Raw genomic sequence first — 14,631 nt, forward strand, 5'->3', positions numbered from 1 at the left:
CCTTCCATACCTGCCCACCCATCGATCCATCGTTTTATCAATCCATATATCTTTCCTTCTATCCTTTCATCATTAATTACTTTTTTTCATTTTACTTCTCATTTCATTCATTTTTCCATCCTCCTTTCCATTCTTCTTTCTTTCTTACTTTCTTTCCACCCATCCATCCTTAAAACAAGAACCAATAATTTATATTGTTTAGAGAATGAGCAATGATACCTTGATAGCAGCGAGTATCTTCAAGACCGATCCAAACAATCGTAATGCTGCTGGTCCTGCTTCCAACTCTAAAGTAATAACATCTGGCTCCAAAGCCGATGGATGATACCTCAATGGTTCATCCCTTGGAACAATGTATTTCAGATTAGGAATGATGGGATGGTAGGTATAACCTATTGACAAACCAAGAATTGGCACCGACATCACATCCACCCAACCAATATTCTCAGCTGTATGTCTCCTGAAAATACCACTAGTCGTTTCACTATTTCCTCCATGAAAACCTGTCGTTTCATCTGCACTTTCGACACCTTCTTCTGGAAGTGCTGTGTTAGTTGATGACCTTGATCGAATAACATGTTGTGTGTGCTGCTTGGTAGACGTTCGAGCGAGGGAAAGAAAGCTTCGACGGAGGGTGTCGTGTTCTGGTAAACACATTCTAGCGACAACTTTCTCCACCTATTGTTCAGAACCAATGTAAACAATGTGTTAATAATAGATAATAATAAATCCAAAAACGTCTTTAGGGTACATGCAAATTGTACATGCTCATATACGATCACAGGCAAAACACTGAAATGTTTTGTGATTATTAAATCAACAGAGAGGGGAGTATCAGAATTTGTGAATAAGAATTTGGAAACTCTCTTTCCCCACATTCACTCTACGGCTACCACGAAAATTCTGGTGCATGATATTACTGTATGACCAAGTCGGCCGGCAGAGTTAAGAATAGATCACCTGAAGAAAGAACTTGATTTCTTCAACTTCAGGCAGAAAGCGTAGAAACTGCAGAACAAATGTTAATTCGAACAGTTCGCCACAGAAGGCTAACTCAGCTGAAAAACAAAACAAAACAAAACAAAACAAAACAAAACAAAAAATTAATACTGTAATAAAATAGATTTAAGGGGAAGAAAGCCTTCTCTGAACGTATGTCTTCATCAACAATGTTATCTAGTGGGGTATACCATATTTCCCAGAACACATTAATTTAACAGAAATACTGACCCATTTCCTGTTTGTTTGATGTGCATTCAAGGTAGTTGTGTTCATTGGCAGCCCACACCATCTCAAAATCTCGTAGTATGATGTTAAATGCCCATTCATAGGGAACGAACGTTAGTAAGTCTGGTCGATAGCTAGTTGTCCAGTCCTCAAGCATTTCTACAAGTAAAAAAATAAGTACATTATGAGTGGATAAAATTCAATTAGTAAAAAGGATTATTATCAATTTGACATACCTTGAAAAAACCATTTATGAGCAAAAATAAACCACCACGTAACCTTGGAAACGTTGATATCACATGACCAATGCTGAGTTTGATTCCATATTCTTGGGAAGGACATATGAATAGCCAAATCTAGACTATCAGTATCTACAAGTCGTCTATAAGCCATGCTAGTGCTGGCCTCTAAGTGGCGTAGCTTTGTTACCACAGATGTCGTATAACCATACTCATTGACAGTCCAGGGTTGGTAGACACCAACATGAGAACCGGCTCCAAAGCACACATGAACCGCCTTGGTTTCCTATTAGAAAACAAACCAATAAATGAATGAATGATGGACAATTCGAACATTATAAAAAAACATAGTTTTTCATTATCTTCTACTGCTATTTGTCAACAAAAAGATAGATTAGCAGTTTCCAGCTTGTTTACCTCTTTTTTTGAAAACAGAATATCAAGATTTGCATCAGCTTCAAAGTGAAATTTGACATCAAGTCCTGTGTGGATACGTGTTTGGCTGGCTGGAAGAGGTTTTGTTACTGTCATCTCTTGGTAGTCCAAAGGAAAGAAAAAGCTTTGCAGGGCATCTCTGTAAACACAATGAGTAAATTTAACAAACTTTTTATAGATTTCCATTGTCTGCCCTCTTATTGATCATAGATGACGTCATAAAATGTCCAAAACTCAAGTGGAAGAATATACAGTAATCATTAAATGAATAATAATATAAACATGATAGCAAATGGTTAAGTAGTACCTTTGACGGTCAACCCATGGACCATAACACATTGATGTTGATTTGAGGAACACCACATCAACTCCCCAGTGGGGATCAGAATCTGGAATACCTGCTTCCACATTACTGGGGTTACCTTCTGGAACAAGACCTGCAAGCAATATATGCAGGTACTGTAGGCAATGCTGACTATGGTACCTAATATGCTATCTACCCAACTGCTGTTCGTAATACTAGATGACAAAGTACCCAAACAAAGTGGATGGCTTACCTCCCCAGCCTCCCCCTCTTCATGGTCCCAGTGTATCACCTATACACTGTATTTTATGCATTTATGACAATATAATATGAGACCCTGCATTAAATAAAGAATGCGTAAATGAAACAAGTTCATCCTTGTAACACCAACCTGGTTCATCCTGAGAGTAATTAATTTTACATGCTGCAGTCTGCAACACTACGAATCCATTCCCCATGAAACGAGGAGGTCTGGAAAATAGATTAGATTATAAACATTGACTAGCTTTGAGTTACAACAGTGTATAGCATTTTACCCAACTGGTGTTCCTAATACATTCATAGACATAGCACCACTGTGAAAGAATGACAGAATTACAGTGAAGTTGTGCAAGAATTCAGTCGCCCGGAGTCAAGTTGCCCGGAGTCCTGATTTGGTTGCCCGTAATGTAAGGTTCAGTCGCCTGGAGTTCATTACATAAGGGAATTGCAAAAACGTTAACGCGAATATAATGTATTTAGCAGTAGTAAAGCTTTATAAAATCTTTGTAAGACATCTTAAATTAGTTTTATTATGGGTGATCGAACCACGACTCCAGGCAACTTGACTCCGGGCAACTGAACTCTCGGGCGACTTAACCGGATTCTGAATGGCAACTTCCAAGCATTTTTAGCTTTCTAGTTATTTTTGGAAGTTGGTACCCCTCAATCTGTTTAAACATAAAATAATGTAACGATTATTCACCCAAGGCGAAGTGAATATCGGGGAATAATAACAAAAACGAAGTTGGGTTAGGGACAGGTCAAAAATTTAGAGGGGGGGGGGGGGGTGGGTGGAGGGCTGGTGCAAATTGTGGGAGGGTCATTATTTTTCATGCAGGCTAAAAGGGAGGGCCAGAAAGAATTGTGCATAAAAAATAGGTCAAAAGAAATGTAAAAAAATGAATTATGCTGTCACTGGATCAAACTGATACTATTATCTCCAAAAGGAAAGTCAAATCAATTTTTTTGTCCAACAGTTTTTAGAGCTCCTAAGTAAGCAAACAAATAAACAGTTAATTCTAAATGTAATGACAACTACTGTGACAACAAGATCAGGAAGACGTGCAACTCATTTACTGCTATATTAAAAACAAGGTCAGCCTAAATTATAAGTTATGGGGGAGGGGAGGGCCAGAAAAAATTGTGCAAGTATTTAGTGGAGGGCCAATTTTTTTTATATATGAGGAAAGGAAGGGCTACTAAAAAATATACAGGCCAAAAATTAAATGTACCAGCCCTCCCCCTCCTCTAATTTTTGACCTGTCCCTAATTGTTTTAGTAAAAATACACAGGTGATTCTTTCAAAAAAAGATAAAAGATAAAAGACACATTTTTTCCCCGTAACAGCAACAAAGTGGCTGGACGCCATTTTAGATTATCGCTGGAGGTGATTATCCTGTGATAATCTGAGTTTCTCGACCAATCAGCGTGCGAGATTTTCAATAATCACCTGTGTATTTATACTTAATAAGTATATATCCTATTTGTTATTAACATTCACACTAATTTTATAACAAAGGCGTGAAAGCTTAAGCATTATTATTACACCATGCCATCCAGGTTTGTAACTACAATTATGTACATCTGATCAACTCACTCATTCTTGCTTCCTGTGTAGCCAGGGCTGGGACAAAGCATGACCCTTACATTTTTTCCATTGCACCTGACGACATGCATGAACTGATCCAGTGAAGAATGAGACTAAAAGATAAACAAAAACAGCTAAGAAAAAGGACACATGCCTACTGTACAGCTGGCTGCCACACATTCAGGCTATTCTTTTTTGTGCAATATCTATACACCAGCTTGAAACCCATATTCTGTGACCTCATGACCCTATCATTTCCAATCTTTTGGAACAGTACTAAAAAATAGTTAATAAGTTCAGACCACTGTAAGTATGATTGATAGGCAGGGGCTGAAGAGCATTATTATATTCGAAAATATATGAGACTAGTATGGGAAAAAGTTGGGGGCTAAGATTGGAAAATATAAGAGACTAGTATAGGGAAAAGAGAAAAAGTGGGGGGACTGTAGCTCCCTCTGCCCCACCCCCTCCTCAGCCCTTGATAGAAGATAAAGCATTACACACTTGAAAGTGAGAGGTAATGAAAAAACATTTTGCGGTCTTTTTCACACATGGACCGAATAAACCTTCTACTGCAAGGCTTTTAATGGAACTATGTAATTGATGCATTTTATATATAAACATCAGTACTGTACCTGTGACGTTGTATAATGACCAGAAGCACTATCAAACTGAAAACACAATGTTGTCTCAAACAACCTGTTCCCAAATGCAATTTTACCCTAAAAAATATATAAAAAATATATATTCAAAAATTATTGATACACTGCTCCGCCACACATACACGTAGGGCAACATCTGGCCAGAATTGGAACTTGTCTGGTTAAAGTGCACATAGCACATCAATACAGTACTTTCAGTATTGATTCGACACAAAGTGAATAGTTGAATTGTGAAATATTTATTTGTTTGAATGTTGCATCTTTAAGTTATGAAGGTTTATACTTTCATTATGTCAATGTTGTGACGTCACCCCAGGCTTCATTAAATATCAAATTTTTTTTCTGATTCACAAAAATGGTATTTAAAAAGCATCATCATTATACTCAAGGTTTCCAAAATATTTTAAATTTGATGTCTCATAATGGCTAGTGTTAAGTATTAAAAATGAAAACAAATACGTCACAGTTAGTAACATTATGGAAGTACACATATAAACCTTCATAACTTAAAGATGCCAAAATTCAAATGAAGAAACATTATTTTCACCATTCATCTATTCACTTTATGTAGAATCAATACTGAATGTATTGCACAAGGGATTAGGTGCCCTTTAAATATTTGCCATGCAGGTCATTTTGACTGGTCAGTTGTTGAGTAGATGAGCTTTATAACTCAGTCCATTAATATCCATATTAATATCCATTAGGAATTGAAATTGTTTGAAGACTACTAAGAAACACTGAAATAAGTTCCCCTTCTTGAATATGATGAGCTTAGTTAAGCTCTCAGAATAAATAAGATTGCTATAAAGTATGATTGCTTGATTCTTTATATAATTGGTAACAATAATTGTTACTTATTAAATGTGATGTCCTATCAAAGTACAGTACTCAAACACAACTTAATTTACACAAGGACCAACAGAAACCATAAATATGTTTTGAAACATATTTGTCTAAAATAATGCCTTAAGATTATAGAGTACATCACTTACCGTACTGATGTCAAATTTAATAGCAGGCACCAATTCCAGCACCCATTCAGGTAAACCACTCCTTACTTGATCATTCTGAGGTGATTTCTCCCTGGAAGAAGAGTATTATTATGTAGATGATTATGATTATTAGTGTGATTATTAGGACTGAATTTTCATGACAACTACTGTACTTATCTCGGCGTATCTAAATTGCGGGTAATGAGTAATGGGTAGCAGGTAACAGGTAAAGGATAAAATATATATAAATCAATAATTCATATGATAAATAACCATGAAAATATAAATATAATATAAAACAATAATAATAATGAAAACAAGAAAACTCCCTGGTTTATGACCCTGTTTCCTCTAGGAAAATTTAACTCGCCTAAGATTCCATAAGGTGTCACTGTCGTGCCCCAGAAATAAGGCAAAGTTAGACTACGTAGCAAGATGTTTTAAAGATAACAAAGGCGCTAGAAGTTTTGAAACGTGTAGGTCGAATACTGACCTCTACCTTGTGTCTTACCCCTGATGATAAATACTTGGTAGACTATCCCAGAGCTTTCATAGTTTTGTATTGTATTCCCTACCACACCGCAGTGACGCATGAGCTCATGTTTTGTAACGTTGCCTTCACTCGAAACACTTTTATTCTTAACTCAATATACATTGTATGATGTACTTTATCGTTTACTGTACCATTGCTACCTATCTACGATACATATCCATAATACTCTCATATAAGTCTTGTACGCTCAACTGTTCCAATCACCCACTACCATAATATTTATTTACTTATTTTATGCTATTTATTTATTTTTTCTTTTTCATCCTTTTTCTTCAATCATTTTTCACATACATACCCCCCTCCCCCCACCACCACCTCCCTCTTTGCTTGAGTCCAATACCTGTGTCAAACATAGTGTAGTCGGGTATTTAATACCCGATGAATCTATGTTTTTAAATTTGCCGTTTAAATAAACATCAAGTCAGTTTTTTCACTTTTATTCTTTTTTATTTTACCCCTTACCCGTTACCTGTTACCCGCTACCCATTACCCGCATTTTAGATACACCGGTACTTATCTCATGCAGCACACTAATCAGAAAACTATTAAAATTGAATTTTAGAATGAAAACCAATTCTTAAGATTTTAAATTGACTGGAGCACACAGTAAGCTGTGCTTTAATATCAGTGTAATGTCCAAGTAGCACAGCCAGTTCAGCATGGGCACAATTACGTCCAAGCAAATTTCAAAACAAATTTTTTAATGATTTTTTTCCTGAAACTCATTTTTGACTAGTGAGAGATTTTTTGTCCTTGTGAATAAGAATCAAGGATGGGGCCAGTATCAGTAGTGACTGTCACTTCCTCTTGATATCTTAATTATGTTCTCAGTAAAATATATGCAGCGGTTTATTTTATAACACCTTTACCTTGCTATTTTTATTTCTAGACATATAATATATATCATAAATAATTTGATATTTTACTTTATCAGATCAGCCTCAGGACACAAAAAGGGATTTTGCCATTATGACTTTAGCCCCCCTTTGTATCTTTCCATCAGTATTGCAACAACAAAACACAACATGTAATAAATGGTATATGATTATAATCTATCAGAAAGTATGATGCAAGAGGAACAATACTGTGTTATGCAATGTCAGTAGGAATGGGCTGTGTTTGGTGTAATGTCTTATGCAATGTCAGTAGCAAAGGACTGTGCTTGGTGTAATGTGTTATACAATTTCAGTAGGAATGGGCTGTGTTGGTGTAATGTGTTATGCAATGTCAGTAGGAATGGGCTTTGTTTGGTGTAATGTGTTATGCAATGTCAGTAGGAATGGGCTGTGTTTAGTGTAATGTGTTATACAATGTCAGTAGGAATGGGCTGTACTTGGTTTAATGTGTTACACAATGTCAGTAGGAATGGGCTGTGTTTGGTTTAATGTGTTATGCAATGTCAGTAGGAATGTGCTGTGGCTTGGTGTAATGTGTTATGCAATGTCAGTAGGGATGGGCTGTGGTTGGTGTAATGTGTTATGCAATGTCAGTAGGGAATGGTCTGTGCTTTGGTGTAATGTGTTAATGCAATGTCAGTAGGAATGGGCTGTGTTTTGGTGTAATATGTTATGCAATGTCAGTAGGGATGGGCTGTGCTTGGTGTAATGTGTTATGCAATGTAAGTAGGAATGGGCTGTGTTTTAGTGTAATGTGTTATATTGCACTTGATTTTCTCAAAGTATATACCTGTCCTTTTTAGAGGTGTCTGAAATATTGTGGATGTTTTGAGTGGACTTGGCAGCATCTTCAATCAAAACAATAACAGAGTCAACTAACATTCAAGGTATTCACTCACTATGGCTTTTTCATATTTTCACCATCAAATGACTTTTTCATTACCTCCATATCTCTCTGCTTTATACAGATCCTGTAGTCTATCATAAATTGTTGATCTGTTGAAAGTGTTTATAAATACACTCACTATTAATATTAAACTCAAGCAGGCAGCAAGGGTGGCATAGGCTTCTAACATGCCATTAATCACCACAACTGTGAGTCCAAAGGTTTGGGTCACTGGTTCGAACACCATATGTGAATTGAGCTTGTTTGATGTGTTGTTTTCTCCTATGCTTCAAGGTACATGATAGATGAGGCAGTGTAAGCTGTGTGGGATGGGCTCGGACATCATGTAAGAACATGAGTAATAAGTAAATTAGCTTGTCAGCACTGTGTATCTAGTGAGCTGGTAGAATCCCACGAAAAAGTAGTATGATAGATGAGGCGGTAAGCCGTGTGGGATACCACCGTGTTGACAAGGCCCAATACAGGCTGAAACAGCTGTCCACGTTTTCTAGTTGAGCTGGCTCATTTTTTACTCGACTTGAAGTTGTGAAAGGCTTGTATGGCACTCTTCTTCAGTCGTTTCATATAAGGCTAGTAATTTACTTATTAAGCATGCTCTTATATGTTTCGAGGGTTTATTCTGGGTTCTCCAATTTCCTCCTTCCTTAAAAATCAACTTGTGAGTTGAGCGTTTTTTAGTGTCTTATAGGGATGTTTGCCCCTGAGAAAAATACTATTGACAAAAATAGTTCTCTGATAATATTCTTCACATGTTCTGATACTGCATTGTTTCTCTCTGAGGTGAATATCTCTTAAAATTTATGATACTTTTACTTACCTATTATATACATGATATTCAAAGCAGTTTATCCAGATACTGAGTCTTTGATCTTTCAGCTCATTTTCTCTTTCTATGATAATGAAAAGATTTCATAATGAATGATAAAAGTAATTATAATAAGAGCTAGACATGTCATCCTCCCTGGAGCTCAGCAATTTTTCCCGAGAAAAGTATCCTTGAAGAAACGTAAATAAATGTAATGACTGACAATCATTCAAAAGTATTTTAATTTCAATAGCTAACAAAGATCAAAAGACATAATAATATAATTTATTATATGACCGTGAATCTTAGAGCCTGAACACTAGCAAATCGAGCAATCTGATTGGATAGATCACATCTTGGACTGGTCTAGATTCTCCGGTATTAACCGGTCCGATCGCATATTAATCTTACAGCGAAAACATTTTGTCCTTTTCAATGAAAAGTGGTCATATGACAAAACTCTTATCAACCGAGCTTGGTCGGTCTGTACGGGATAATCTTAACCTTGGTGGGGTACAGACCTCGGTCAAGATTATCCTGTACAGACCTCCCACTCGGTTAATAAGATCTAAATAATATGCATAATATAATAACATAACATAACATAACATAACATAACATAACATAACATAACATAACATAACATAACATAACAAAGTAGTGTTTAAAAAACGAGTAGGAGTGTTTTATCAGATATAATATAACATAATATAATATGATATGATATGAAATGATATGATATGATGATATGATATGATATATGATATATGATATATGATATGATATGATATATAATATAATATAATACATTAAAATACTCATTAATAATTCATAAGCTTATGGTCCAATTGGAGCCACCATACACGTCACGTGCATGAACCTTTATCCCGATAAAGTCCTCTTCATTAGTATTCAAGTGATTTTATATAAAGACCACTCGAATACTATGAGGATGACTTCATCAGGGATGAAGTATGCATCCAAGTTTAGATGAAGACTTAGAGCCTCATCAAGGTCATAGTCAACCCTAATGATCTTTGACTAACGTGTCCTGTCTTTGCCTTGGCACGCAATATCCAACGTGTGGGAGCTTCTATTGAATCTGGTTGCGCATGCCCATGACGTCAAATCTCTATCGAAGTATAAAAATCCATGTTCGTGACGTGTATGGTGGCTACAGTTGAACCAAAATCTTATAAATTGTTCATGAGTGTTTTAAGCAGTTCAAAAAACTCGTAGATCGTGTTTTATCAGGTATAAAAGCACTCCGCTACGCCTCTTGCTTTTATACCTGATAAAACACTACTACTCCTTTTTTAAACACTACATATAATATAACATATATATAATAATATAATAAGAGCTAGACATGTCATCCTGCGTGCAAAAGGCAATGAAGGAACGAACCATTATCTGATGAAACAGGCATGTATGGCTTTTTATAGTCATCTTCTGGGTTAAATGGTAACCAGTACTTAAATATTGCATATCCATCCACAATCCTGCAAATGTAGAATTTCTCATCATCACATAACACACTAGACTGAGGTATATATATAGGCAATAGCAATAATAACAATTTATACATTTATTTAGACATAATATACATTACATTATACCAACAGTCAGTTTCACAAGACTTTTCAATATCAGGGTCATTGGCGTAGCCTGAACTTTGCTTTGAGGAACATTGATAAGTCTGCTTGAACTTATCATGTGACTACTCAGATTTTTAGGTTTCTACAGTGTGAGGATCTGGGGGGGGGGGGGGGGGGGGAGGGCAGGGAGCAAGGCCCCCCTGACTATGCCCCTTCAGGTTCCAAACTATGCTCAGAAATTACCAAGGGACTTCAAAGCAAAAATAATGAAATTAATAAGAATAATTATGAGCTTTAGCAGGAACTCTTGAAGTTCCAAAGTGGATGTCAACCTTGCTGGGGCAAGGATTGTGAAAAGTATACTGTAATGTGAAACTGGATGTGACTTTAGATATATATAGATAATTAAATAATAAGCATTACATAGCACTCAAAGGCTGAACTGCATAATATACACAATACTAAATAAATAGGAATAAAAAATGGAAATATGTTAGATAAAATTAAGAAAAATTAGGTCAAAAACCAAAAGGAGCAATGCTTTAAGGGACCTTTTCATTAGGTCGAACTGATGGCTGTCGAACTGAAGGTTCCAAGCAGCCAGGTCTCAAATGTCCAGTTCTATAGAACTGTTATACTAAGTTCTTAAACCTAATAGAACTGACATATTTGAGAACTGGCAGCTTGGAATGGTCATTTTAACTTAATGGAAAGTGCCAAAAACTCTTATAGCAGGTTTACAATGTAGGAATAAAAGTGCTGCCAAATCTCTAGTGCACAATCTAGGTACAACATATATATGTGCGATTGTTCCTAAGGTTGTAGTTGGCCTGGTGCCTAAGCCTCCTAGCCCAGCAATTTACAATCATGGGATCAGTGGTGGTTTGCAATAATGTAAACACATAGGGTAAACAGTCAATTCGCCCACGGACCAACTTGCCCACACCAATTCGCCCACATATAAAATCATCAATCATGTGTTTGCCAACTCGCCCATACTTAGAATTACTTTAAGAAATATCTAACGGTATTAAGACTAAATTAAAGTAGTTCGTGATTTACCCACCTTACTTGACACTTAAGCTCAAGACTTCAAAACGCGAACTTTTTATACGCCATAACTCACAAAAACAATTTATAAACTGGTACCTAGAAACCAGTGATATGATATGCCACCTACTGTCAGTTTTTTACAATTTTATAGCATCTTGAATAGGTTAGTTTTTTTTACATAAAAGGATAAACTTTACATAAAACATTTATCACAAAATGTCTTCTTATTTGAGTGGCCATGGTACAAAAAGCAGGAAATTCAGCCCTTGTTTCTCAGGAAAATTATTTCAGCTTCTCAAATTCACTGAGTCGCAACAGAGGACGCTTTAGGAGATTTAGGAACTGTAAGAGATTTCGATAAAAAAAGAAAGACCAGTTAATCAGATCCTGCTTGATCTGTGGAACTTAACTCCGTTATTTACTTATATTTATCTATTTCATTTATTTACAATTTACCAGTCTTTATGTTCAATAAATTAATCAGCCAATACACTTGAACGTGCAGTTGTTAAGAAGTCGGAAACAAAGCGTGGGTGAGGTTGCCTTAAACATACCATAGATTGCTTTTCTAACTCGTTCATCGAAACACCACTACCGCCAAATTCCATTCACTTGTCTACTAACTCATATTCATGGAGAATATAAACTAGATATGATATTATTGAAATGAAAAGAAATTCACATTTACGTAAATAATAATTATACATTTCACTTCTTATGAGTCAGTTTAGGTTTTGTTTACACTTTGTTACTTATCATCTTAATAACTCTTTGTCATTTTAGTAACTCTATACCCAAATCTCAGCTAAATTTATCTCCAACAACTTTTCACGGCAGATAAAACTATAAAACTCAACTGTACTGGTTAGTTTACCAACATTAACATAGGCTATGGCGTGGCGTCTCTGGTTCATAAGTTGTTTTGTGTGTTAATGACTTAGTTAATTCAAGACTCTGAAACGAGAAAAGAGGGCTGAATTTCCTGCTTTTTGTACCATGGCCACTCAAACAAGAAGACATTTTGGTTAAAAAGTTTTACATCAAGCTTATCCTTTTTTTTCTTATTTGAAAACCGATTCAAGATATGTAAAATTTAAGAAACCAACAGGGCGGCATTTAATATAAAAGCTATGGCGTCACTCAGAAGCATCCTTCGACGGATAATATGGATATAAAAACTTTGTGTTATAAGAATTATTAATACGTCAAGTAAGCTTAATAACGCTAAAAAAGTCTTGAAGTAACTCATCTGAGGTTTAAAAAGGCTAAAGTGACATTTACATTGTTTTATGAGTTGTTTCGTTCATTAGCGAGTTAACGGCGTAGGCAAGTCTGTTATGGCGTATGAAAGGTTCGCGTTTTGAAGTCTTGAGCTTAAGTGTCAAGTAATAAGGTTGGTAAATCACGAACTACTTTAATTTAGTCTTAATATACGGTTAGATATTTCTTAAAGTAATTCTAAACATGCAAATTGGCGAGTTGGCAAAAAGCATGATTGATGACTTTATACGTGGGCAAATTGGTGTGGGCAAGTTGGTCCATGGGCGAATTGACTGTAAACCACACATATAGAGGGTAGTTGCTGTCAGATGTCAACCAATTTTAAGCAAGCAAGCAAAGCAGGTCTAAAAGTACACAAACATCAAAATGAAATAAAGTCCAAGGCCCAATCCACATACTTATCCAGATATTTTTTTAATGGAATTTCTTCATCGTGGAGTGGCCTTGAAAATGAAACTTTTTCAATAGTGAATGTGTGTGGACTGGAAAAAGGGATTTGAAAACGCCATGTATGAACAAGGTGTCTTTGGAAATGGAGGAAAAAATGCCATTTTCAAGAACATTCAGATACTACCAGATACCCAAGATACCAGAATTAAAGAAAAACAAAACAAAACAGCAAATAAAAAATATCTATTTAAATAAAGTATGATTAGAGCTAAAATAGTGGATGTGTCAAGTTTAAATTTCTTTAAAATTTAAAACAATGGACATTTAAATTATGAAACAGGGTTTAAAATAATGGCCAATCAGTTTCTGGTCATGATCCCAGGCCAAATTAGCTTTAAGTCTGTCCTTATTTCTGACTAAACGTTATTTGTCAAAATGAACACTTATTGGCACACCTCAGACACACACAGGCAAGCTTTACTTACCGTATGCTCAAGTCTTTGGTAATATATTTTACATCTCTAAACATGATTTTGCCAGACAAAATGGAAAGGGAAAAGGAACCTATGCAAAGAAAACAACAAACAATAAAACAAAGTTATAAAAAGTACTGAAAAGATTGATATCTATTGCATTCAAAAAGAGAATTATTTATTTTATAAGTTGAAAACTTCTATAGTTTGTGGCACAGCAGTAAACAATAGAGTTCTTTCCTCTCTTTTAAATATCACTGGTGCTGGAATGGAACCCACAAGGAAGAAGGAAAAAGGTGGGAAGGCTATTACAGTCATGGAGGAGGTCACATATCACATGGGTAGAGTGAAGAAGACTAAGTAATTAAGTGTAAACATCAATGAGTGAGTAGAGTTTGTGTGCAAACATTGTTAGAATGTAATGTGGAGTACTATAATATATAAATTTAGGCACTGCCTAAATGTGGAGCTCCCAATAGACACAGGGAGCCCAATTTAGATAAAACTGAAAGATTAAAATAAAGTCGGGGTAAAAATCTTCAATTGTTTTTCTTCTTCAAGTTGAAGATAATGTCTCCCATAATGAAAAAAAACATGAAGTGAAAAAATGCAATCAAAATTCACTACATCATTTTCTTCGCATCTTCAAGTCTTTGTTTTCGACCTTACTACTCTCCCACTTAGGAATTTTGTCACATGTACACAACCCACGACCAGCCACCCCAGGGCTAGTTTTGTTCTTGAAAAATTCCTCCACAAAGTTTTCCACACTTCCGACACTTTTATGCTTTTAATTCCTGGTTTATTTTTATTTGAAAAACGAAAGATAACTAAAGATAATCCATAACAATATCAAGTTTAGTGAAATACACCTTGGATGTCTTTCATTAAAATCCAAATTTCAGAGATTTCCGATTTTTTTATGGACAAATCAACACTATGAAACAGACTTGAAAACTGGTTG

At 35.6% G+C, this 14,631-nt stretch overlaps 1 protein-coding gene across 5 annotated transcripts in view; it reads right to left on the minus strand.

Moving 5' to 3' along the window:
* Positions 1–14,631, minus strand: part of LOC116301383 (bridge-like lipid transfer protein family member 1) — a 75,839-nt gene that overhangs the window by 51,558 nt on the left and 9,650 nt on the right. For all 5 annotated transcript variants that reach the window (XM_031710436.2, XM_089039224.1, XM_031710437.2 and 2 more), the window contains exons 3-17: positions 13,680–13,758; positions 10,280–10,374; positions 8,885–8,957; positions 8,104–8,156; positions 7,951–8,008; positions 5,712–5,802; positions 4,690–4,776; positions 4,064–4,167; positions 2,597–2,676; positions 2,209–2,338; positions 1,884–2,040; positions 1,464–1,752; positions 1,231–1,386; positions 961–1,058; positions 220–678 (exon numbers count right to left, since the gene is read on the minus strand). In XM_031710436.2, the coding sequence (XP_031566296.2) occupies positions 220–678; positions 961–1,058; positions 1,231–1,386; positions 1,464–1,752; positions 1,884–2,040; positions 2,209–2,338; positions 2,597–2,676; positions 4,064–4,167; positions 4,690–4,776; positions 5,712–5,802; positions 7,951–8,008; positions 8,104–8,156; positions 8,885–8,957; positions 10,280–10,374; positions 13,680–13,758 (2,009 nt within the window). The remainder of the gene's footprint in view (positions 1–219; positions 679–960; positions 1,059–1,230; positions 1,387–1,463; positions 1,753–1,883; positions 2,041–2,208; positions 2,339–2,596; positions 2,677–4,063; positions 4,168–4,689; positions 4,777–5,711; positions 5,803–7,950; positions 8,009–8,103; positions 8,157–8,884; positions 8,958–10,279; positions 10,375–13,679; positions 13,759–14,631) is intronic.

The sequence above is a fragment of the Actinia tenebrosa genome, unplaced genomic scaffold (assembly GCF_029948245.1).
Source record: "Actinia tenebrosa isolate PJP-AT-01 unplaced genomic scaffold, QUT_ActTen_1.0 PGA_scaffold6__47_contigs__length_16458017, whole genome shotgun sequence".
NCBI lineage: Eukaryota > Metazoa > Cnidaria > Anthozoa > Actiniaria > Actiniidae > Actinia > Actinia tenebrosa.